Here is a 25,939-nt window from a genome sequence, read left to right as displayed (position 1 = left end):
AGAAGCTTACCTCCCAGTTAGGGAACCCAAACAAATAGCTAAATAAAGATGCAGTTGTCTCTCTGTATCTACAGGGACTTGGTCCCAGGAACCCCCTGCAGATACCAAAATCCACAGCTCCTCAAGTCTCGTATATAAAATGATGTAGTATTTGCATGTAACCTATACATTTCCTCTCGGATGCTTTAAATCACCTCTAGACTAATTGTAATACCTGATACAAGGTAAATGCTAAGTAAACAGTTGCCTAGCTTTTAGAACTATCTGAATTTTCCCCCCAAATATTTCAGTCCATGGTTGGTTGACTCTCTGGCTGTGGAACCATGGATGGGGAGGGCTGACTGTGTATAATAATGTCAGGCGGTTATAGTCTAGGAAGAACATCTATAGCAGCAGAGGGAAGAGGCCTTACGTCCAGTTATTGCTAATTCTGCTCAAATTCAGACTCAATCCAGGAACCCCAAAACATTTGTTACCTTGCTTGCTGTTGACATTGGGGGCCTGCTCATTTGTCCTGGGGCTTGTCCTGTGCCCTGCAGGACATGTAGCAGCAGCCCTGGGCTCCAGTCACCAGATGCCAGTAGCATCCCAGCGCACCGCCCCACACACACACATTTCCCAGCTGTGACAACCAGCAGTGACTCTGGTAACTTCCAGATATATTCTGGGGGGAGAACTGCCCCCAGTTAAGAACCACCAGTCGGAAGGGTCCAGTGCTTGATTCTGCTTGAAACAGCAGCTTCATAATGTTGAGTGTTGACTCTAAAGCTCTGTTTCGTAGACTGGAGAGTTCTGGGCTCCTGCGGGGTGTGGGAAGCCCCTGGGACCTCCTTCCTGGCTACGTTCAGTGTTTTCCCTGGTGAGTGCCCAGGACAGTGGCTTCAGGATCAGAAGATGTTGATAAGTAGCGGTTACCAGAGGAAGCTTGACTCGGAGCCCCACGTGGCCTCCTCCTTGCTTGTGGCCTTGGGCGAGGCATGTGTGAAAAGCAATTTTATAGACTGTTGTGTGTCCCACAGATACGGGGGAAGGCCTCCTCTAGCATGTGGCTGGCAGGCTGCTGCCTCAGGAAACTGCCAGGGGGTGTCTCCCTGGGGCATTTGTTTTCTTGGTTTACCTTTAATCAACTGCTGCCCATTCATTCGTTCTTCTCTGAATGGACAGTCACTGCGCACCCACTGTCTCCTGGGCTTTGTGCCAGGAGCTGGGCTAAAATAGTGGCTGCAGTAGACAAAGGACCTCCTGGGACCAAGTCTCTCAGGGAGACATTAATCAGAAGCCGGATGTGAGAGCTGGACCGTAAAGAAGGCCGAGCGCCGAAGAATTGATGCTTTTGAACTGTGGTGTTGGAGAAGACTCTCGAGAGTCCCTTGGACTGAAAGGAGATCCAACCAGTCCATCCTAAAGGAGATCAGTCCTGGGTGTCCATTGGAAGGACTGATGCTGAAGCTGAAACTCCAGTACTTTGGCCACCTGATGTGGAGAGCTGACTCATGTGAAAAGAGCCTGATGCTGGGAGGGATTGGGGGCAGGAGGAGAAGGGAAGACAGAGGACGAGATGGCTGGATGGCATCACCGACTTGATGGACATGAGTTTGAGCAAGCTCCAGGAGATAGTGAAGGACAGGGGAGCCTGGCGTGCTGCAGTCCATGGGGTCTCAAAGAGTCGGACACGACTAAGTGACTGAACGGCAACCAATACGAGTTTCAGACGGGCTCAGTGCTCTGAGTAAAACTCAGAAGTGAAGATAGAGGACAGTGTATCTTCAGGTGGAGCCGTCAGGGACAGCCTCCTTGAGGAAAGACCTTGAGCTGAGACCTGATGGAGGAGGTAGGGACAGGGAATCCCAGACAGAGGGAACAGCCTGTCTGAGTGTTGGTTTGTGTGGAGGAGAGAAGAGGGGCCTGGGATAGTTGAGATTCACGACCAGGAGATGAGATTTTAAGGACAGGCCAGATCTCAGACTGCCTCCGAGGCCATAGCAAGAGGTTCAGATTTGATTCCTGGAGGGAAGGGAAGCTGCTGGCAGGTGGAAGGTTGCAGTCTGGTTGTGTGTTTGACAGGCTGGCAAGTATAGGAAATAATTATAACGTAACAACAAGCCCTCCCAGTTAATAAGCACCTTTGGAAGGCAGAGACTAATTATCTCCGAAATCAGGGCTGTGAGACCAGGCTGAGGAGCGAGGCCGTGATTGGTCTCAGGTCTCAAAGCTCGAGGCTCAGGGGATGAGCTGTTGGAAGCGTGCATGTAAGAGTGATCTAGATTCAATTCATAAACAAAACAGACCCTTGATCTTGGGCCTTTCACTCCGTGTATCTGATGAGACATCAGAAAAGTAGCTTTCCCTCCAGACCCGGGGATCTGACTGCCTCCTGGACGCTGTGTGTGGACACCCGGCAGGAACCCCAGCCTTGGCCAGTGCTCAAGTGAGCTCATTACCTGACCCTACTCTGCTCCTGGCCCCTCTCCCCTATCTGTCGTAAGGCATTTGAGATGTTGCCATAGGCAAGTGACTTAATGTCCGTGACCTCAGTTTCCCCATCTGTAAAATGGGAGTAATAGCAGTACTTCAGGTTTAAATGAAGTGATTTATGAAAAGTTCATGTAGGAGGGTCAGCCACGTGGCTGGCACTTGTCGGCTTCAGCATCTTGCCCTGTCCAGGGTCGTGCCGACCCTCCTTTACTAGCTTATCAGCACTTCCGGTTGAGGCCATCTGTGCAGGCCTCACAGTGAGCCTCGTTGTCAGGGATGCTAGCCCAGGCCCTCTGGACACCCTGCTGCATGTAGGGTGCGAGGGGTCCACTGCAGTCCTGTTCGTGCCAGCAGAGGATTGGAAGTTGCTTCCAATCAGTGTCTGATAATGAGAGTCAGCCACACGAGGGGGTACCGAGCGGCTGGAAACAAAGAGTAGAAGAGGGATCTTTTCCTGTTTGTTTTTATGGTTTGGGGTTTTTTTTTTTTTCCATATGCATGTCTTTGCTTTAACAAAATTAAGGGAAAAAAGATAAAAGGAAGGGACACATTTCAGGTCCTAGCAATGACCCTAAAAGCTACTAAATAATATTTTAAATGGGGATGTAGAAACAGAACGCTTTCAGTCATGCCTGCAGGTGCACCTCCCGCTGCTCGGAGCTGTTTCTGTCCTCGTCCACCCCTCTTGGCTTTGAGGGGAGAGCACATCGCTGTGCTGAGGTTTTCTTGCTTCTGAACCCGTGCCCAAGCCATCACCTCTGCCTAGAATGTCCTCCCCTCTCCCTGATGCTGTTTGAAACCTGACCAGCATTTCAAGACTCTGACAAGCTCCCTGCAGCCATAGGGTTTTTCTGTTCGTATGAGTCCTGGAGACACACCTGGTTCCCTGCAGTTGCTGTTTATTGCATATACCTTTCAGGTATTTCTCCGTATTTTTTCCTCTCTCGCTCAGTTCAAGTCTCCGGGTGGTGAGGACCAATGTCTCTAACTTGTCTACCCCAGCTTCCCTGGGGCTGATGTTGCACATAGTAGGTAAGCCTCTCACGGCGTTTTCTAAAGTCCACTTTGTGCAGGCCAGCCCAGCTCCCTGCACGTAAGATGCTCACCACATATTTGTGGAACTGAATGAATATCCCAGAATGAAATGGAGATTATATACTGCCTGGGTCTTAAATGACTTATAACTATTCATCATAAAACCACAATGGTTCTACTTCTTTTTAATAATCATAGAAGCTAATACTTAGATATCACTTACTATATTCCAGGCACTCTTCTAAGACATCATTATATTAATTCATTTAATCTTCACAACAGCCTCATGAGGCATGGACTATAATTATTCCTGTTTTATAAATGAAGAAACTAGTCCAGAGAGGTTAAGTAACTGGCCCAAGATCACACAGCCAGTGAGTAACTGAAGAACAGTGAATAAAGAATACAGATATTCTTTATCTGTTTTTTTTGGGAGCAAGATGTCATACATTTCTTTGGGAGTTCAGGAGTACAAACAAAGTCCAGAGCAACTGCTAGCAAGGTGTGATAGCATATAAAATCTGGGGAGATGACCTGTGCCCCAAGTCCTAGAATCAGGTCTTATCACTACAGCTTTAGGGCTGTGAGCTTTGCCAAAGGCCATTAAAAAAGGTTGAGAGATGTAGCGGGAATTGAAGTGGTAGATGTTTAATCAAATGTCTGTAAGCCTAAGATGTCAGTCAGTCACCTTCCCAGGTGGCAATAGTGGCAAAGAAGCCCCCCTGCCCGCACAGGAGACGTGAAACACGGGTTCGATTCCTGGGTCAGGAAGATTCCCCAGAGGAGGGCATGGCAACCCACTCCAGTATTCTTGCCTGGAGAATCCCCAAGGACAGAGGAGCCTGGCAGGCTACTGTCCATGGGCTCACAAAGAGTCAGACACGACTGAAGTGACTTAGCACACACCCACCTTCGCCTTTACAGCAGTATTTATATTTACTGTGAGCAGTGGGGGCATCTTACTCGCTTGGCATCATAAGGCCAGCTTGGAGTTTGGGGCCCTTGAGTGTCCTGCTGGCCCTTGGTGGGGATGCAGTGTGGGGTCCCGTCCCTGTGGGGACGACACGGCGGACTCCGGCAGGCCCCCCAGGCCCTCCTCGATGCCACGCTCTCCGGGCCACTGACTGCCCCGTGGACTTGACAGAGGCCGAGTCCAGAGAGTGGGCCGGGGCAGGCCTTCAAAAATGTGCTGGCTTCGGGGCCTGCGAGGAAATCCACTGCTCGCCTCCAGCCGGCAGCGCTGCCCAGCGCTGGGCCATCCCGGGGCTGTTGTGACAGCAAAGCTGAGCGCCATGGAAACGATTGTGCAACCGCAGGAGCGGGCCGCCCGCAGGGCCGGGCAGCTGCTCTCCACCGGGTCGGTGGCGCGGCTTTGACCTGCCCCCCACCGTCCGCGTGGGAGTCTGCAGAGCTCTGCCAGGGCGCCCTTTTTGCAGAGACACCCACAGGCTCGCTCCCCCTTCTCATGCCAAGAGGTGGCCCTGCTGCCTCCGGTGCCCTGATTCCGACTGCTGCCTTCCAGTGCCCCATCCTCCTGGAGGCGCGTCCCCTGGGGACGCCCCGCGGTAGGCATCCGAGCTGGCCCAGGCCTTCCCTCTTTGAGCAGCGCTGTGTTTGCACCCAGGCCTGTCCGGGCCCTCCCTCCCCACTGGGGCTTCAGGCATTTCTGGGGGCGGAAGACAGAAACCAGCCCTGTGTTTTCCAGGCTGCCAGGCTTCTGAGAAATTCACGCCTCAGCCCAGAAACCCCTTCTCCCACTCAGCCCTGGCCCCTTTCAGAGAAGAGGATACCCGCCCCTCTGCCCGCCAGTTTCCTGTTCTCCTCTGAGGAGGGGGAAGGGTCTGGGGAAGGACTTCAGCCCTATCCCTGGTGCCACCCCTTTGGGCCCCGGCCCGTCCCCCACCCCAGCCCCTAGCTGTCTGATGTCAGAGTGCAGGCCATGGGGGGCACCAGGCCGTGGGCTCTTGGCGCCTGACCATGGCTGGGACCCCCCTGGGAAGTTTCCTAAATCCAGACTCTAAATCACAGCCCTGGGGGACCGAGGTACTGGCTGCCTTGAGGGATCTGCTGGACTTTCAGGGGCCCGTCTGTTTGGCTGATGGTAGGGAGGCAGGAAGGAAAGGTGCTCAAATAGGGGTGACTGGTAGGACAAGGGCCCCCACTGTGGGTGCCCCGAATTCCCATGGGGGCTCATTCAGGCTGATGGATCTCTCAGGGAGAAGGAGGATGGGATGTTTCCACGTAGACACTGGCACCTCCAATTTCTGCGCTGGAAGGTTTGGCATTCTGGCCTCAATTCTTGAAACACAGTCAGTTCTCCAACTTTTGCTGAGCACCTCCTGCCACTTTGCAGAGAACACATCAGAGGGCACCGACTTGGTGACTTGCGTTGTGGTTTGCAACGCGGCCACACATAGTGTGTGTGCCTGTGCACATGTCCAAAATCAGGCCTGCAGAGGACAGCCCCAGGTATGCAGTGGGCCGCGGGAGAACCAGGCTGACCCAGCCAGGGCCTCCCAGACCTCAACGGTTAACTCTGGTCATCTCAGGTCTGAACAAAAAGCTTCTGTTCTTGCCATTAAACCAACGTTTACTGGCGAGGCGGGAAGGCAGGGCAGAGCGGTCCCAAGCCTGTGCCCTGGACCCCTGCCTACATTTAAGTCCTGGCTCGGCCAGCTGCGGGCCGTCACTCCAAGCAAGGCCCCTCCGCTGAGTTCTTCGTTTACTGAACTGCAAAATGGGAAGAATAATAACAGTACCACCTACTCAGGGAGCCTTGTGAATGCTGGCTGGTTAATGCACGTAGCTTCCTTAGGCCGGGACCCGGCACCAAGCAAGCGCTCAGAAGGTGCCAGCTTACAGGAAGACTTCTCGACAGCAGAGTCCGCCAGGTCGGGTGCCGGGTGATTGGGGGGCGGTCCCTGCCCGATGGGGAAGGCATGGTAAGTAGGACAGAAACGTGTTTCTGATGGTGAGACGCGCTTTGAAGGAGAGACACAGACACGGTGGGAGGAGACTCCGGACAGGGTCTGGGAGGGCCTCTCAGAGGAGGTGACCTTCTCCTGTGCCTTGTGTGCCAGAGCCCCCCCGCCCGCCCCGCCGCCTGCTCCCCCACGGGCACACTGCCGCTGTTCCCCGGGCTGGTTCTTGGGTCGGAGGCACAAGGCGGTCTCGTCTCGTCTTCCTTCTGGGTTCCCCGTACCCCCTTCTCCTCTGCGCGTCTCCCACCTCCTCTCTCCTCCCATCCTTCTCTCTCCCTCTTTCCCTTCTTTCCTTTAAATGCCAGACGGCCTTCATTAAATACACATGAGATATAAAAAATAATACAAATGAATACTGTGTACCTACCCCAAGTGCAAAGAAAAAGAGCATAATCATTGTCTTTGTACTCTTCTGCTTTCTACAACATTTTGTATTTGCAAATCTTTCAGTTCTGTTTCTCTACAGGAGGAGTCTTTTAAAAAAAAACTTCTCTCTGATTTTCATTCTCACAGTGAACCTCTTTTTTTGGCTATTTTTTTTTTTATTAAAAACTTTTAAAATTGTCGTATCATTCATTTACAATGTTGTGTTAGCTGCAGGTATACAACAAAGTGGTTTAATTGCACACAGATATTCTGTTTTATATACGTGTGTGTGTACTCAGTCGCATCTAACTCTTTGCAACCTGTGGACTGGAGCCCACCAGGCGCCTCTGTCCGTGGGATTCCCCAGGCAGGAACCCTGGGGCGGGTTGCCGTTTCCTACTCCAGGGGATCTTCCCGACCCAGGAACGGAATCCGAGTCTCCTGCACTGGCAGGTGGATCCTCTACCACTCACTGTTCCACCTGGGAAACCCATCTTATATATATAGTATGTTAAAATCTTCACTGTCAGACTCAATGCTCAGGTTCTCGGCTGCCTCATAAATGCCCTTTCCCCATGGTTTGTCTCGACTGTTGAAATGGGTTTTTCTGTTTCTCTGGCCTGTCTGGGCGCCCTTCATCTTCTCCCCTAGCTCTCCTTGCTTTGGAGAAACAGGTGGCCTGCACGTAGCCTGGGTTTTGTCGGCTGCAGCTCCTCGGTGCCGTCGATCACTGTTGCTCCGTCCTCAGCATTTCCTGTAAGTCAGGAGGGAAGCGAGCGCTGGATCAGGTTGGGTTTGACGCTTCAGGCGAGGCTCCCTCCTAAGTCATGGTGTGTTCCTCCATCAGAGGTGCTTGGGTCCGCTGTCTCTCTTCTGCAGTGGTCATATCATGATGCTCCAAGCCTGGATTGAGCACAGAGGGTTTTTTTTTCACTATTTTTTTTGGAAAAAATTTTGAATTGGAGGATAATTACTTTACAATACTGTGTCGGCTTCCGCCAGACAACAGTGTGAATCAGCCGTAAGTACACACGTGCCCCATCCCTCTTGAATGCCCCCCACGCGCCTCGTCCTAGGTGGTCACACGGCACCGGGTCGAGCTCCTGGAGCACAGAATTTTGAGTGTATTTTTTCTTCCCTACCACCTCAGACTTAATTGCTATCCTCACTCAGTTTTGTGTTTGTCTCTTTGCTTTAAAAAAAAAATAATTTCACCACCTGTTTGACTCTCTGAGCAGGATGTTGAGCGGCACGGGTCTTGAATGCTTAGGAACTTTACATGAATGCGGTCACGCTGTAACTAGTTTTCTCAGCTTGCTTTTTCCCTCAGCATGACGTTGTCGTTTCTGTAGCTGCACTTCTTTTCTCTGCCGTGTCGTAGTCCACCGTAGAGCTCATCAGTCCACTGTATGGATTGTGGACATTTGGTTGTTTCCGGTGTTTTTTTACCCCTATGCTGGTAGAACAGTGGTTTCCAAAATGTCCTTTCTCTGCACACAGAAGAGTTTCTGTTGGGTTGTACTTACAAGTGGAATTGCTTGGTCACTGGGCGTCCCCTTCTGCCGCGTTAGTCAACAGCACCAAAGTGTCTTCGGAAGCGGTTGTACCAGTTTATACTCCCGTCAGCCTCGGAGAAGTCATTCCCTGGCTCCGCATCCTCCCACCGTTTGATGCTGTACAATTACTCGAGTGTTTGCACAACTCATGTGGGCGAGATGCTGTCTCTCCACGAACAGTAACTTGTAACAGTTAACATTTATCTTTGAAAAGGTTTGCGCTTTCTGAGCATCATCTGGGATGGTGCTACTGAAAATGTGTCACTGGACCCACAGCATCTGTGTGACTTGGGAGCATGTCAGAAGTGCAAATTCTTGGGCCCTGCCCATCCCAGACCTGCTGAATCAGAAACACGAGGGTTGGGCCCAGCAGTCAGCGCTTTTACCAGCCTGCCAGTGATTGTGAAGCTCCTCGAGCCGGAAGAACCGGTCTAGGAAGTCTCTTTCTCCCCGGATGACAGAGAGTGACGCTTCTAAATTGTCTTCCACTTACATCACGGTCTTACCTTTCACACTTAAGTTTGTAATCCACCCGAATTCGACTGTCATGTCCAAAACAAAGTAAGGTTCTCATTTCCTTGCTTTCCATGTGGATGAGGGCTGGTCCTAGCTCATCCGTGGAGAAGTCCATCCTTTCCTTACGGGCCTGTAACCCGTCAGTGTTGTAAACAGTGTTTTCAAGTGAGTGCAGGTGCCTCCTGGTCTCTCAGCTTTGCTCCATAGAGTTTGTCCCCAGTGACAGTTCCTAATCACAGCCACCTTGTAGATATTCTTGATTTTGGGTAGGTTTAGTCACCAGCTGGTCATTCCCTAGTACGTGTCTTTTGGCTTTTCTGCAGATACGTTAAGAGGGTCAGCTTGTCAGGCTTGACAGAATGGCATTGAATCCTGATGTGAACTTGAGATCATCGAATTCTTCGTTCAGCTTGGGGAAAATGGACACTGTACAGGACTGTGTGTTTATGGGCTCCTTCTCAAACCTGCTCAAGGGCATCTGCTAGGAGAGAAGTAAAGTGCGCGCCCACTCTCGCAGGAACTTGCTGTCCTTCTGGCCCCTGGCCCTGCCGCATGGGCCGCACTGCACCGCACAAATTCATCACTGTGGTCCCCACACCCACCTCCTCCCCTAGAAGCTCAGTGGCCCAGGGTTGGGATGACGGAGGGCTGTAGCTGGAAAGCTGACCCTCGTATCTCTAAGTGTCTCCAGTTTCCTGAGGCTAGGCTGCTATTAGAAACCTGCCTCCTGCTAAGGTCTTTTCGTGGGCAATTTGTAGCCACATCCCAGCTGGCATGTGAAATGCACTCAGAACAGAGACGCTCACAAATGGAGAAACAGTTTCTCCTCCTTGAAGCTGGACAGAGTGGAAAACAAAGATCCCACAGTTGCGTCTTAAGCCTGTTCGCGGCGTCATTTAACATGCCGACTGTGTATCGAGCTCGGTACGAGGTGCTCTGGGGGCTATGGTCCGTGTGGGACTCTGGAGCTGGGACTCCACCAGTCAGATAAGGAGCCCATGGGGGACAGAGAGTGCAGCCCACAGCTCAGAGCCCCTGGATTTTCCCCTAGGACAGCAAAACATGATTTCTTTCTCTTGGCATCCGCTCTGCAGAGACGGGTATTACAGCACCCCACGTTTGACCACAATGGAGTCAACACTGGGTCACCAACACTCAGAAGCCACAGTTTGTCCATTCGTTTGTTCCCTCTCTCACTTGGCCATTCATCCAGCTGCTTATTGTCCACTGCTGGGGATTCTGCAGGGAACACACTGCTCTCCTTGAGTTCGTGGTCTCATGATAACACCAGCTAGAACAAGTGCTATGTCCAAAGGTGAGGTAGGGCCGAGGGGCATGGAGAGTGGCGGGGGCACTGCTGTTCCAGAAGGGGAGCGTCCCAGAGGGGACACGAGCAGAGATCCTGCTGAGGGACGCCTGCCGATCTCTAAGGGCAGAGCATCCCTGGAGTGGGAGCAGCAAGTGCAGGGGCCCTGGGGCAAGTGTGCCTGGCGCACCTGGAGCATAGAAGGTGGGCTGGGAGGGGGCGCCGAGGACAGTGAGGAAGAGAAGTGCGTCAGCTTCGATCTTAAAGGGACGGCCTTTGCCGAGGCCAAGTGGGACCCGTGGGCCACAGCAGGGGGTTGGTGCTGGCTGGTGAGAGTTCATCCAAATGGGATTCTTACGGAAGGCCAGCGGGTGTCCAGCTGTGAAGAGTTGCAGCCAGGCAGCCCCTCACCTCTGTCACCTTCTGGGATCGCCCGGATCTCCCCGTCAGACGGGCCCCTGCCTGGGAGGCTAAGATGGAGAGAGGATGCCTCCTGTGCCACCAGAGTCAGAGTGACACCACGGGCGGGCGCAGGCTCTCTCAGGTCTGGACACACAGGCTGCTGGTGGGTTTGTAGGGAGCGGGCTTCAGCTTCCCTCTTCTGCTGGAGATTATTGCCAACAGAAGCCAGCGGGGACGGCTCTAGTCACACCTGGGAAGCTGCCGTCTCTCTCTGTTTCGGCTGCGCGGGTTCTTCAGTGGCGTGTGGGCGTCTCCTGTGGAGTGTGGGCTCTAGAGCGCGTGGGCTCAGTAGTTGCGATACGATGGCTTAGCGGCCCCACGGCACGTGGGATCTTAGCTCCTCAACCAGAGGTTGAACTTGCATCCTCTGCCTTGGAAGGCAGATTCTTAACCACTGGACCACCAGGCAAGTCCTGCGTGTCTCGCTGAGCCCCAGGCCTTGGCTGTGCGTTAAGTCTTAGGGATATCCAGCACCGTCTCACCTTTTAGGTTTGTACCCCAGGCTTGGCCTTGTGGCCCCAAAGGGGCCAAGCCACTCTTTGCTTATTAAATCTCATCCCCTAGATTAACTACAGTTAATGCTATGTTAGTGCACTCTCAGTTTTCCTTGAATACTCGATGGGTGACTTCTACCGTGTAACCCTGATCAAAGTTGGGGTCTCCCAAGGACCAGTCTCTGCTCGAGGTGCATTCAGAGAAGCAAGTTCTGACTGCCAGATGATAATCACAAAAGAATTCCCATCTCCGGTAGCTGGAGGCACACTGGCGTAGGTTTAAATTCTGACTCTGTGACTTAGCATCTGTATAAGTTGTGTATGACCCTTAATCTCTCTGTGCCTCGGTTTCATCACCTGTGAAATGGGGACAGTTAATACTAATCTGTAAGAATACCAGAGCAGACTGAGGGCATCTCCCCGGTCTATTTAATTATAATTAAATAATTATACGTGGAGTGTGATAGAAAGTGTGATATAAAATTTACAAATAATGGTAATTACTATTCTGCTGCATAAAATTATTACTCTACTCCCCTGTGTTGAAAGGCAAATCCTTAACCACTGGACCACCACAGAAGTCCTGCCATCTCTCGCTTCTGAAGGCTTCATCTGCAACTAACAGAACAGCTGACCTTCACCTTTCCTATTAACTGGGGTTTCAGACCAGCCTCTGGAGGCCATCAAAACCCAGGATTAACCAGGCAAATTCTGGTTAAATCTAAAACAATCAGGAGTTTGTCTCTTATTCATTGACTCAGCTGTCTCTCCAAGAACATTTACTGAGCACCTGCTGTGTGCCAGGCTCTGTCCTTGGTGCTGGGGTTACGGCAGTGAGTGAGAGACGAGGTCCCTGCTCTCATGGGGTGATGACAACCCAGCGAGGGGCTGATGCTACCATGTCCTGAGCTTCAAGATACAGGGTCCTTCTAGCCTGAGCCATGCTGGCCCTCCCTGCCAGTCAGGAGCCGTCACCGTGGTAACTATGTGCGAGGGAAAGGCGGCTTCACTCTGGCCCAGCTAGTGCTAGGCTTCTGTGAGCACTGGCACACGTCCCCGGAGGCTGGCTCAGTGCAGGGCACCTTCCCCCCCAGTGCTTGGCACCTTCTTGGCTGCCAGCCACCGGCCTGCCCTCCTCCCAGTTAGCACCTCGGCTTCTTACTCGAAACCGGAGCCTCAGAAGCGCCGTGTTTACTCATCCTGAGAGCTGAGGACAGTTTGGGACGAGGTGGAGCACTTTTCTCGTAGGCCCCGCGGTCTTGCTGGTGAGACACTGGGGCTGCTGGGGGGCTTGGCTTCCGGGGCCTCTGGCTTGCAGAAAGTTGGTGACTCAGAGGCCGCTGTGCATGCTGCTGGCCCAGTGCAGCCGGCGCACTGTGGAGGGTGGCCTGGGTGGGGGCAGGAGGGCCCTCTCGGCAGGATGTGAAAATGCATTTCTGGGGGCCCGGCTGACCTCAGACCCACCCACGCTGCAAACTCAGAAGCAGCTTCCAAGGTGAAAGTGCTTTGGTGAGAGAAGGTGGCCTGGTCACCCGTCAATTCAGTCTGTTAACCAAATGTTTTGTGTGAGGTAGACTAGTACACACTAACCATGTTAATGGGAATGGAGGCCAGCATGGGGTTTTCTGTTAACTTGCATTGTTCCAACTGTCTTTCTAAGAGACACTCATTTCACAGATGAAAAACTGAGGTCCACGAAGTGAAGCAGTTGGCTCCCATTTCATCGGTGAATGTGTGTCGGGGGGTGCTTGCAACACGCTGGATGCTGTCTACAGCACCTGTGTCAACTCATTGATTCCCTCTAAAACTGGTAAAACTCCCTCTCAGATTAAGAACCAGCATCGCCCACTTTCTGCAGGGCAGGTGCAGAGTGGGTCAAGGCTTGCCTCAAGTCCGCGGCACGGCCGAGCCAGCCGGACTTGGACCCAGGCAGCCTGGCTCCCCGCTGCATGCTTCCCTGTGGCTCTGCCCTGGGTGTAGGTCCCTCCCCACAGCACTCAGCCCCTGCATCTGGCAGTCGTGGCCACCACCCTGAACACGTACGACCCCACCAGACACAGAAAGGCCACACCGGAGAGGTCAGGGTGGGAGGGGAAGGGGGCTGTTGGCCAGAGGAACCGGGCCTCAGTCGAGGCTGGCTGTGTCCAGAGAGGCCGGGTGCGCAACAGGGAGAGGCGGCTTCGCTGGGGTGTGTGTGGCGCTGGGGAGCACGCCGGGGCCCCACGGCGCCTGCTTCTTGCTCACACCCGTGAGCTCACTTGCCCCGACCGTGACCCTGGGTGCCAAGCTGGAAGACGCCTGCCCGGGGTGGGGCGCATGCAGAGATATCAGAGAGTGGTGGTCTTGGGCAGAGCAGCTGGCATAACAGAATTCCAGAGACTGGAGAGGCCCACCTCCAAACACCATTGCAGTGGGGGTCCGGGCTTCCACAGGGCAAGCTGGGGGACACAGTTGGGTCCCTAGCATGAACTGTGCTGTGTGAGCAAGGTGAAGGTTTGATCGAGGGGCCTGAGTCAGGAGTTGGGGTTCTGTTCACGTGTCCTGGGAGAGTTAAGGTATCTGAGGGACACGTGGGGTGATGTCACACACACAGTCCTCGCTGTGCTCTCCAAGGGCTCTGTGAGGTGCGAGCCGTCCATGCCAGGCCCGGACCTGTGACTCTCACAGGGAAAAGTTGAGGGTCTGGTCCCTGTGCCCAGGCAGCCAGTGGCTTCTTGGCCTGCACAGGGTGGCCGGGGAGCCCGGGCCCCAGGTGTACCTCGTGGTCGCCCAGCTCCTTAGCCCCGCCCATCCTCCTCCTCCTCGGGCGGGCTGCGGGTGGGCTGCGGGTGGGCTGTCCGAGGGGCTCCACGGTGCGGGCTCGCCAGGTGCATGCGGAGACAGCATTCGCTGGACAGACAGTGAGGTCCGTCAGTTCTTACACCAAACTGGGCTGAGGGCCTCGAGAGGGAGACAGATGTGGCTGAAAACTTTCGGGGGCCAATTTCAGGACCAAATGCCTAAGCCTGATGGAGCATGAAGTGGCCAGGATGCCTCCTTGGGGGCGGTGGGCTTAGGTCGGGCTCTAGAAACACATGGATAAATGTAAGGGTGTCCTTCTTGTTGGGAGTAGGGGGTGGGCTGTGTGGTCAGCAGGTCATGACACATGGCAGGACAGAACAATCTGCAAGGTGAACTGATGGAAGGATAAGGTGGAGATGAGACTAGGTGATTCAGCAAATAGCCAGTGAATCCTTTCAAAGCAGCAGGAGCTGTGCTGGTTTTTGAAGGAAAGGTGGCGCGAGGCAGGCCCGCGGGTTTGGACGTTTTCTCAGAGGCCTCAAGGGACTTCCGTGCACTTGTGTGACACGAGGAACGGGGCTCAGGATGGAGCGGTGTCTTCTTGCCCCGTGCTCCCCTGCTCACCCACCTGGCTTGTCTGACCCGCCTCAGTCCCCCCTCCCGCACAGGCAAGGCTAAGGAGACACAGACACCCTCACAGAAATGCTTGGTTAATGCCTCTAACCTCCAAAGACAAAGCTGGCTTCCCAAACAATAACCTCCAAAGACAAAGCTGGCTTCCCAAACAATAACCTCCAAAGACAAAGCTGGCTTCCCTAACAATTAGGCATTTATTTTCCCGTCTCATTTGTGGTTGCAGGCTGAGCTGTGGGTCTGGATCACTCTCTCCCGAATCTCAACTGGACGGAGTGACACGTGCTTCTCTTTTGCTTCTGTTTCGTTTTGTTTTAAAGGCAACGGCCCACTGTGCAATGCTTGCTTTGTGGCTGATGCCGCTTGGCAGAGCTCTGGGGCCAAGGCCAGGATGAAGTGGCAGGGGACGAGGAGGCAAGCGTGGTTTGTTCAGAATGCTTTCCTGCCTGTGGTTGCTACCTTAGAAGCCGTGCGGTTGCTTGATAGGAGAGGTGCCTCTTTAGCTACGTGTAATCGGAAGAAATTCTGCTGAATTGGAGGAAAGGATGGGGCAGAAGAGCTCAGCTCAGCTCAGGTCTCAGTTGATACAGTTGGTAGCGCAGGGTAGCTTAGAGAGAGGCTGTTTCTCTAGCTTAGAGAAAGTTTCTCCGTAGATGGTAAGTTGATGTGTAATCATGGAAAAAGCGGGGGATGGAGAAAACGGTATCACATTCTGTACTGGTTGGGAGGGACCCTGGAGTTTCCATTATAAAATCGTTAAACTGAACATTCCCAAGACCAGTCTGCCTCGAGAGCCCCATGGACAGAGGAGCCTGGCAGGCCACAGTCCGTGGGGTCGCAGACTCCGACACGACTCAACGACTAGACCACCACCACGACCAGTCCGGGCATCCCTGGTGGCTCAGTGAGAGGGAATCTGCCCACCAATGCGGAAGACACGGCTTCAATCCCTGGGTTGGAAAGAGCCCTGGAGAAGGAAGTAGCAACCCACTCCAGTATTCTTGCCTGGGAAATTCCCTGGACAGAGGAGCCTGGAGGGCTACAGTCCCTGGGGTCACAAAGAGTTGGAAACGACTTAAGTGACTCAGCCCCCACCAAAAGCAGCCTGCCTCCTCTGACGCAGACTTCCCACTGAACGCCATCCCCTTCAGATGTGTGCTGTGGTCTCAGGAGGCTGGAAGCTTGTTGAACTTGCCAGGTGACAGACTGAGTTTGTGTCTTATCTGTTGACACCCTGCGCTTTGGTCTTGATTATCTGTGATAATCAATGAACCATTCCTAATCCGTATCCTAAATCCATGAGACTAGCAGGACAACTCACTGATTTATGCCAAGGACTGGAAAAGTACCCATCATCACTCTATTGGTCCTCAGTGGTAGCCTCATAGAAGACTGCAAAAGAGGGGCAGCGATTCCGGGACCAGCGGCCTCTTGCCCTGCCTTTGGGCAGTTTCCTGGCGTCGCTGAGGGAGCGTGTCGTAACTCTAAACGCTGCCTTCTCTCTCCGTGTCCACATTACTAACAGCTGACCAATGGCGTGGACTTCGTCTTTAGCCACATAGGGAAACAGAGCTGTGTTCTTGGTTCCTAGGGAGCACGGAACGGGCTGACCTGTCTCCCTCCACAGCTTCTTCTCGTCCTTCCGTCTTTCTTCTTTACGGTCTGTATGGCTGAGCTCATGAACATCTGCGTGTGACTAAGGCAGCTGCGTCTCCCGGCAGGGTCTCCAAGGAGGTGTCCTGATCCCCGCTGTGTGGGGAACAGAGGCTCAGGCCGAGGTTGTCAGACTTCACATCACGTTGCCTGAGTGCTTTCATGCCAAGTCCTGCTGCTGCAGAACTGCATTTTCACCCGTCCCCAGGGCAGCTCGAGGATCTCACGCGTGTGAGAAGTCCTGATCTGGGACTAGCACTCGCAGAGCCAGGACAGTTCCTGGATGGCCCGCTCCATCCTTCTCTGCCTCAGGAACGTGGCCGGAGAAGTGGTCATCAGAGCCCCCGCCCCCAGAGATAACTGAGGAGGAAGGAAGGGGCCTGGGCAGCCCCCTGAAGAGTGGGAGGGCTGTGGTCAAGGTCTTGGCTGAACTGAGACAGGCCCTGCCTCTGGCTCCTGGTGCCTGCCTTCCACCAAGCAGCAGACGATCAAAGGTGAAAATTTATAACTGAACAGGAAGTTGCACCTCAAAAGTCTGCAACCAAACCAATCAGTGTGTTTTATGAACTCTCTGAACTCTTGACAGGGGGACGGGTGTGGAGCTGGGGCAGCCCTGGGCTCCCGGGGGACCTGCTGCTGCTGCAGGGGTTTCACCTTGATTCAAAAGTACAGCTCCAAGGGTGTGACCTTGGACATGTACACGGTGCCCGCCCCCACTCAGTGCAACTTGAACGGTTGCCGTTGTTCAGTCGCTCAGTCGCGTCCAGCTCTTGTGACCCCATGGACTATAGCTCACCAGGCCCCTCCGTCCATGGGATTTCGCGGGCAGGGATACTGAAGTGGGTTGTCATTTCCTTCCCCAGGAATCTTCCCGAACCAGGGATCAAACCCGTGTCTCCTGCGTTGGCAGGCGGATGCTTTACTGCTGGGCCACCAGGGAAGCCCACTTGAATTGGTGGATAAAGTGCAAACATCTTGGCCATGTTAGCACCTTGGAGCCATTTTTTTCCAGGAGCAACCACCAAGGCCATATGTTGTGCCTTAAGTGCCAAGAAGACCAGCTGGGTTGAGGGGAGGACCAGGAACCCTGAACAGAAGCACAGAGACGGGGGAGGGCCAGTGCTGGGGCCAGACGAGGTGGGGGAGGCTTAGTTTCTGGGCAGACTTTGAGGGCAGACCCAGGAGCATCTCTGTCTGGAGAGGATGTGGGCTGTGACCAAGATTGACCTGAACGACTGGAAGGAGGGCGGGCACGTTTCCTACGATGGAAGGAGAGGAGCTGGGTGCCAGGGGCAATGGCGGTGATGATCAGGGGACGGGTTTTGACTGTGAAGTTTTGAATGCCTCGTGGGCAGTTTGATATCTAAGTCTGACGTTCAGGGGTGAGGTCTGGGCTGAAAACAGTCCTTTGGTCATTTTAAGGCCCTGAGTGGTGAACAGTCAGACAGCCGTCTGCCTTGGATTTGGAACCAGCCAGTGTGTAGTAGTAGAGACAGGAGAGAGGGTGAGGGAGCCGCCTGTGGGCTTTTCCGCTTTAGGAGAGGACCTGAAATGCATGGTCCCAACTGTGTTCACGGCCACTACAGAGGAGGAGAGGGGGGATGAGCAGCAGCCTGTGCCTAACCCAGCCAGTCCCAATCAGACCAGCCCTGACCGGAGCCCAGCACATGGGACTGCCTGGAACTGCAGACGCGACCTCACTGTTGCGTGTCCTCTGCCTTGCGGATGAGCATGCAGGGCGCTCGTGCCTTTTTGAGACACTATCCTGGTTTAGCTAAGGATGTAAATAAGGCTGCATCTAGGGAAAGGCGAGGTCATTCCCTGCAAGAACCTAATCCCAGAAAATACTTCTGAATCAAGCACTCAAAACGCACTCTGGTCTTCTAATTCGGCCACTTTAAAGAGGGATTGAGAAAACCGGTACTTTGAAAGCTGTAGGCATGCTACAGCTACAGAGCGGGGCTATTTAAAATGGAAGTGAGAATGGGATATAACTGAAAGCCTGTGAAATACAAAGCTCCCATCTCTTTGCTAAGCACCTTCAGTTGGGCAGGGACTATAAAAATAGTAACTTGTCAACCAGAGAAAAACAGGAAGAAAGTGTACAGTGGTAAGAATTTGCATGCCCACTGAGGTTGTCTCTCTCTTGCGGAGGAAGCAGGGGTCAAATGTAGCGTAGACAGAAAAGCCTGCAGGAGGCTGGTTACATTTTGAGTAGCTGCATCATCAGATTCTGATTTTCTGATCTGCCAGTGTTATCTCTTTAGCTGGCCATGATTTGAAATTGCACGGCATACTGGCAATACAGTCATTTTGTCTCACTTTACAGAAAAAACAAAAACAAAAACTACCGTTATCTTTGCTGATGAACTTTGATTTCAGAGATTCCTGTTTCTTTGTACCAAGTCCCTCATCTCAGTGATATTACCCTGGTTTGGGGTGAATTCTGGCTCAGATGTTAAGACCATACAGAATTGGGGGCTTAAACTATGGCCAGAGGGTTGAATTCTGTTCTGGGTTCTGAGAGGCCCTGGGTCAACAGCTACTCATTAAATGGATAATATTAGCATGAGTTGGAAGTGTAATAGAGGTGATTTTTTTTTTCTTCTCAAAAATGGTTTTGCAAATCTTTTTCAGAGCTGATAGACACACACCTTAGCTGGATACAAAACATATTATGAAACAGAATGACTGTGATCTTTGATCCGAGAAATCAAAGTTAAAGGTAATTGATATCTTCTGCCTTTTCTTTTGTTTTCCAGCTGTGTGTTTCCTTACCTTGATTTTTTTTTTTTTAATTAAAGGAAAACTCTACCACCTGAAGGCCCTCTCATTTTCCAACATTTCCTACTCTTGAGGGCTAGACCCCACCACCCCCAGGGAACATACCTGAGATTCTCGGAGGCTGGAGCCAGCGGCTGGGTGGGGCGTAGGGGGTGGCTACGAGGCGTGGGGTGCCTGCATGCTCTCCCAGGGGACCTAGCACCCTCTTCCAGGGAGGAGGCAGCAGAGCTGGGTCCCAGCCTCTGGAAGCTCTGCTCCCACCCTGAGTCAGCTCCCTGGCGGTTTTGTACCCCGTGTGTGGTGTTTGCAGTGAGGGAACGTGTTCTCCATCAGTCATGGGGCGTTCTGCACTGGGGAACGAAAGGGGGGCAGGCAGATCAGAAACCTCTGGAGGTGCCCAGTACTTGGGTCGTCTCCAGTCCGGTCGTCAACTCAAAGCTCCACCTCCCCCGAGGGGCCTTCTTCAGTGCTTTGGAAGGGGTTAACCCACCACTCGACTTCTGAATGGGAAACCAGGCTGTGGACCTAGGCTAGAGCTGTGTGTGGTTTTCCCACTGAGCTCAGGAGATCCCCCCTCCACCGCCAACCCTGGAATCTGGGCCTGTGCAGAGCCCAGGTGACCGCACTGGAGCAGGAGGCTCTGGGGGTAGAGCCCACCTGGGGCGGGGCCTTTACCTTGCCCTCTACCTTCCTGCGCCTCAGCTGCCGCTGCTGCTATTCACTCGCCAGCAGGTGGTGAGAGTCAGGGAGCACGCACCGTACCCAGCGCATGGTGAGGGCTCGCCAGAGGCCAGCCAGAGCCAGTATTTCTGGCTTATGTGCCTCTTGATGTTCTGCTGGGCTGTGACTTTTTAAAGACATTATTGACAGGAGACACATTTCAGCCACAGGCATTAGTTTCTGCAGAAACCCCCTGGTCATTGATGTGTTAATTGTCCATTTGTCAGTGAAAGCGGGTTCCCTCCATCACAGGCCAGACCCAGAGGCCTCAGCAGCATCACATGTCCCACGCTGAAAACCCAATAAAAATAACTATCCAATGTCACCTCCATCAGCACACACAGCAGAGCTGACATCCCAAACCCTGTTTCCAGAGGACGCCCGCCGAGACGTACCAAAACTTCCCAGCAGCAGCATGAGCCTTAGCAGGGGGAGGGTTTCCCAGCACATTCCCCACCAGTGACTCTCAAACACCATCGACAGTGCAAAGGCAACAGTAACATCAGTGGCCCTTGACTGGACACCCAGTGGGAACTAAGAGTCCCACCCGCGAAGTCTGCATCCGGGGGCCAGGATGACAAAAATGCAGCTAAGGATCAGTGCTCAGACTCAGCCAGCTGTCAAAGAGCCTCCTGAACGCGCTTCTTCCCTCCCTTGATCTTAGAACTTGGCAATGCTTGTGACCTCGCAGGGGCCCGGGAACGCTGGCAGGCTGCCTCTGCTCTGCATGGCCTCAGAGGGGACTTACCATCACGTAACTCTTCAGACCCCACCCACAGCTTTGGGCTACAGGCCTCATCAAGGGGCTTTTTGTCCTTTCCACTGAGCCTCTGAAGCCTGGGCCTCCTAGAAAGCTCTTCCCCAGCTCTCAGTGCCTCCAGAGCCCATGGGGATGGCTGGGAGGGGAGAAAGGCTGTGGAGGCACTTAGCAAGTGAAAAGCTTGTGAAACCCCAGTCACAGGGGAAGCAATGTCCCCCACTGGCAACGGCCCCCTTTCCGCCGGCTCGTGGGGCAGTCGGGCCCGGTGCTCGGGACACAGCGGGCCAGCTCTGGAGCTCATGCCTGGCCTTCAGAGTGGCTTTCCCTGAGCGCAGCTGGGGCAAGAGGGGGACACATCCGGAGAGTGCAGCACGGGCCTTCTGGTTCGGCCGCCCTGGGGTCCAGCCACCTCGCTGGCGCCACTCGGGCCCTGGAGGGATAAGAGCAGCCAGCGCAGGAGCAGGCCCACAGGGGGCTGGCCGCCCCGTCAGCGCACCCTGCTCCGGAAGCGAAACGCGCAGCCTCCCTGCTCCGGGAGCCACTCTCTGGCTGCCCCGGGCTCTCGAGGGCCCGCACACGGTCTGACCAGACTTGGGAAAACATGCCTGAGGTTTGGGAGAGAAACAGGATGAGGCCCGTCCCCTCCTTCCTGGTGCTTCTTTCTCAGGGGATTAAGTTCCAAAGTCAGCAGTTAAAGGGAAGAAAGCCTAGAATAGTCAAAATTCCCTGGAAAGTTTTAAGTGGCACCTCTGGTCTATCTGTGTGGGTTTCTGTGTGCAACCCTGAGTGGCCATTCTCTGGCAAGCTGGAGAACCTCCGAGCTCGGTTCGGAGAAGGAAGTCGGCAGGCAGGTGTCCCGGTCCACAAGTGAACCGGAAAATTCCTGGGGCAGAGTGGGGTGCTAGCAGAAATTAGTTTCAAGAAATTGAACACTAATCAACCCAGAGTTGTTTGATGAACAATCCTAGTAAAAGGCATTGATTCCCTGGACTGGTAACCCTGAAAAGTAGGGAAAGAAAACACACTCTGCTTTCCTTTTCTTCTTTACCGTTGGTGTGTTTACTAAAGCTGGGGAACTCTCTCTCAGGTCAAATGCGGCCCCCAGCCTGTTTCATTAAACAAAGTTTTATTGGCACACAGCCATGCCCATTTGCTCACATATTATGTGGCTGCTTTCATTTTTTTTTTTAAGCAGAGCTGAGATATTGAGTAAGGGGCTATAATAAAGCTGAAAATATTTTTATCTGGCCCTTTATAGAAAAAGTTTTTTAACCCCTGCTATATTCTTTTTATGTCTGTAGCTATTAGGATTGTTATTGATTTGTAGTGTCTCTTTATAAATGACCTTTGTCATGTAACCTGAAAACATTACATATTTCTTTTATGGTATTTTAAAGAAAAATGTATAGTTTTTATATACTTCCATCTGTCTGTCTTTTCTTTCTGGTTTCAGCCCTGGGTGTCCCGTTTAGAAGTCACCCTGAGGTTGTAGCCGTGTTCGACATCCGTGTTTTCATCACGGCCCCTCTCTATAAGGGTAACAAAAGGTCAGCGGTGTTTGTGGCAGACTGAACGCTGCTGGCCTCAATTCTGTTCCAAGAAAGTGATTCTCAGTGACCACCTTAACCACTCAGCACACACGCCTCTGCTCATTCACCTAGCAGAGGTTGCCCTGGTCTTTCCTGACTCATACAAACAATGCTAAGGGTTCCAGGGCCCCAGAAGAAAGGTGATGGCCAGCAAGCTTCACAGCAGTCTCTTTACCCATAAGGTGAAGCCATATAATGAATGTACAGGTTAATAAAATGGGCTGTGGGTTCAAATCCTGATCCCTCCCCCTTGATCTGCTATGCCAGGTGACTGCCTGTCTTTCTCCATCTATAAAATGAGGATGACTGTATTGCTAGGTGTGGTCTGAGAGGTAACTGAGGGCTTGGTACAGTGCCTGGCACACAGCTCTGAAAAAAAGTGAACAGCTTATATTCTTTAACAGAGAAAAAGCTCCAGGTAAGCAACCTACCAACAACCCATCTGTCATCTGGATAAGAGAAAAACCAGGTGGCCCGGGCTGGTGGTGTAGGGTCCTCGTGGTGGGCTAAGATGTGTGCTGCCATGCACGGTTCAGCGAGCAGACAGGTGACTCAGATAAGGTGGCCCAGGAGGGTCAGAGAGCCTGGAGGACTCAGTGTTTGCTTTCGGAGGGAGTCAGGACCCCAGGGAAGGAACGTAAGGTGGCTTCCAGGCAAAGGTAATACTCAGGAAGAGGGGCAGGAGGGGAGTCAGGATATGGACAGGGAGAGGAGCCATTTGGAGAACTGCTCGTGGCCGGATTTGGGAGGAGGTGGCATGCAATGGGTGCCCAGGACGCTTACATGCTGATGGGAGTGACCTGGAAGACTGGGCTTCCACACTCAGACCTCAGAGTCCGACCTGGAGCCAAATCCCAATGTGGACAGAGTGTCCTGAGGCTACTGAGCCTCTTGCTAAGCTCTGCTTTCTCATTAATATGTTATTGAGTGCTTCCCATGTACCAAGGCATCTTCACGAGCCCGGGGTGCTGTGAGGGAACAAGAAAACTGAAGAACTAGGATCGGGAACTGCCGGGAACTGGTATATGGAGGAGACTGAGCTCCGTGGGCGCGGGGTGGGGGTGGGGGTCTCTGCTGATTGTCCCCAGGGCCGGGGCCAAGCAGAGCCTTAGTGAAGTGAGGGAGAAAAGCAGAAGAGGCGAGGAGACCGGCAACCGGGCAGAGGCGGGAGGCACACACCCGGCCTGGAGAGCACGCAGAGCGCAAGCCCATGGTTGGCTGCGGGGGTGCGGGAGGGCGACAGGAGGCAGGTCACAGTGGGGACTAGACCAGGGGAAACAGGGGCCCAGGGCAGGGCTCTGGGGTAAAGGGGACCTTAAGCACGTGGTAGGGGCTTCGCTGGGGGCTCAGTGGTAAAGAATCCGCCTGTAATGCAGCAGACGAGGGTTCGATCCCTGGGTCTGGAAGATCCCCTGGAGAAGGGAATGGCAAACCACCCCAGTATTCTTGCCTGGGAAATCCCATGGAGGGAGGAGCCTGGTGGGCTGCAGTCCATGGGGTCACAAAGAGTCGGGCATGGCTTGGCGACTAAACAGCGACAGCAAAGCATGCAGTGGGCTGGACTGAGGAAGGGAGGCTGAGATGGGACAGAGCAGAGGCGGCAGGGCCGCGGGGAGCGGGGGACACATGATGTCAGCTCCCTGCTGACATCATGAGACCCATCCAGCGTCAGCGCAGGGCAGCGGCGCCTCTCCCCTCCCACCCCAGGGCTCGAGGTCGCAGAGGGGGGGCCTCTCAAGTCGGGGTGAGGTGGTCCTGTCGAGACCCCCCTGCGAGGAAGTGGAGCCCACGCTTTATCCAGAGCCCCTGAGGCCACAGCCGTGGGCACCACCCACCTCCGCTTCTGCGCGAGAAGTTCTCGGCCACGGCAGGGGCGGAGCCCTGAGGTTTCCGAAAGGTTCCTCTCCCCAGAGGGCCGGCCGTGGGCGCGCGGGGCCCGGGGCCCAGCGCCCGCGGGCTGAGAGCCGGGGTGGGCCCTGTCCACCGGGCCGGGGGCTTGGCCGCCCCGCAGACCCCAGGAGGGAAATGACCCTTCTGGTGAGCGCGGCGCTGCCAGCGGTTCTGCCCAGCCGTCATTTTTAGAAAACTGAGGCGGTGGAGAGTTTCCATTGAGGATTGACTCCTCTTGGCTTCCTAGGTTGAGAAAACAGGAAGCCCTTCAGAATCCGGGCTTTGAAAAGCTTCGCGTGAAGCCGCACCGAGCCCCACCTCCGCCCCTGGCACCGCGCGTTTCGCTCCTGCCCCGCGGCCCCCGCCCAGGACCCCCAGCCCCTCACGCTTCCCAGAGGCCGGGGAGGGGGTCGGGGGGGCTTCTTCAGCCCGCTCCTGGGAGTCAGCTGGCAGCTGGTACACAGTCAGTGCCCGGTTAGAGCTGGTTAGCTGAACGCATGGAGTCATCCTCTGAGTTTCTATCAGTGGGTCCGTTCCTGCACTCGAGAACCAGTTGTCACTCTGTACACGGTCACTTTTCATAGGACATCTGCACATACCACCCTGCACACCAGCATCTGCTGTATGCTGAGGACTGGGGTAATTTTGTGTTATCTCATTTAAGCGCCTCAACAACTGTAGACAGAAGGGCATGTCTTTATACAACGCGCAGAGGGGGAAACTGAGGCACAGAGCATCTCCATCACCACGGCCAGGCTCACCCAGTGGGGCGGGGGGCGGGGGGAGTGGCAGGGGTGGGTGTCCAGCCCCAGCCACCTGGCTCTGGACCCTGAACCCTCGACCTCTCCCTGAACCTGCTCTCAGCGCACATCTGAAGAACAGGGAGGGTGCCGATTCTTTTCTGCCATGAAGCAGAGCCCACTGACGCGGAGCACTGGGTTTCCTGTCCAGCACGAAGCATGGGGCAGTCACTGCCCGTCACAGCTACAGCTGCACGGTGCTGGGCACCTGGCATCATGTGCGGCTCCTGCGTGCACATCAGAACCCAGCATCCTCACCATCTTGAAGTGTCCACACAATAAGGAGTCTCACTCTGCAGACTCTGCAGAAAACAGGCACGGAGAGGTGAGGTCACACAGCCCATTTAGTGCGGGAGCTGAGAGTTAAACCCCGCTCATCCAGCAACATAGCAGAGTGTATTTGCGCTCTCCTTATGCTGGGCATTGCAGACTCATCCTGGCAGGGGTTTTCCAGGGAAAAGCACCCTGAACCTAGGAGGTCCCGGCATGACCACGGAGGGACTCTGGACCCTTCTGAACACTTAGCCCTCGCTGCTCATCTCCCATCTCTACAGTTTCAGCATAAGACTGAGATAAGAAAATGAAGGAGGAGGAGGAGCCTGTGGGAAGAAATTTAGTGCTGGACTGGGAAGGGGGAGATCCATCTCCCTTTGATGGGATCCGGGGGGTCTGCCCCTGGGGCCAGTCCACACCATCAGCTGCAATAACCAAGGTGTGCACACACACTTTAAGGCGGTGCACAACCCTGCCTGGTGTCCGGGCTGCCTGTGATGGCAACTTTCCCCAAGAACACTGAAGGAAGGCTTTTTGTAATCGCCACTATTCTAGACCTTCCTGTCCTGGTTCTAGGAGCTGGTGCCTCAGAGAAGCGGTGAGAAGGGGAGAGGAGGGCTAGTTCCTTGACGCTAGTGGGTGGTGTCGCCTTCTTGGTTCCCTGCTGATTCCCCACAGTCTCCTGGGGCAGGGGGTAATGGAACTTTCCAGGGTCCCTGGAGGATGCTGGTACTTGAGAAGGCTCATAGTGTGACCTGGGAGGAGGGGTGAGGGGTGGAATGCCTGCTCGTGCTGGGAGAGATGGAGGCTTCCTTTGCACTGAGGCCTAGTCTTCGTGGTGGCTCCGCCCTCTCTCCTTTTAAAG

At 54.0% G+C, this 25,939-nt stretch overlaps 1 protein-coding gene across 4 annotated transcripts in view; it reads left to right on the top strand.

The window, feature by feature from the left end:
- NFATC2 (nuclear factor of activated T cells 2) overlaps positions 1-25,939 on the top strand; it is a 157,025-nt gene that overhangs the window by 126,404 nt on the left and 4,682 nt on the right. The window contains exon 10 of one of the 4 annotated variants that reach the window (XM_052650754.1): positions 18,896-18,983. The exons of the other annotated variants lie outside the window; for them this stretch is intronic. Coding sequence (XP_052506714.1) covers positions 18,896-18,939 — 44 coding nt within the window. The 3' untranslated portion in view covers positions 18,940-18,983. The remainder of the gene's footprint in view (positions 1-18,895; positions 18,984-25,939) is intronic. 4 annotated transcript variants of the gene reach the window in all.

The sequence above is a fragment of the Budorcas taxicolor genome, chromosome 13 (genome assembly GCF_023091745.1).
Source record: "Budorcas taxicolor isolate Tak-1 chromosome 13, Takin1.1, whole genome shotgun sequence".
Taxonomy (NCBI): Eukaryota; Metazoa; Chordata; class Mammalia; order Artiodactyla; family Bovidae; genus Budorcas; species Budorcas taxicolor.
Note: the sequence above shows the minus strand (reverse complement) of the source record. Positions and strands in the feature narration are given on the sequence as shown.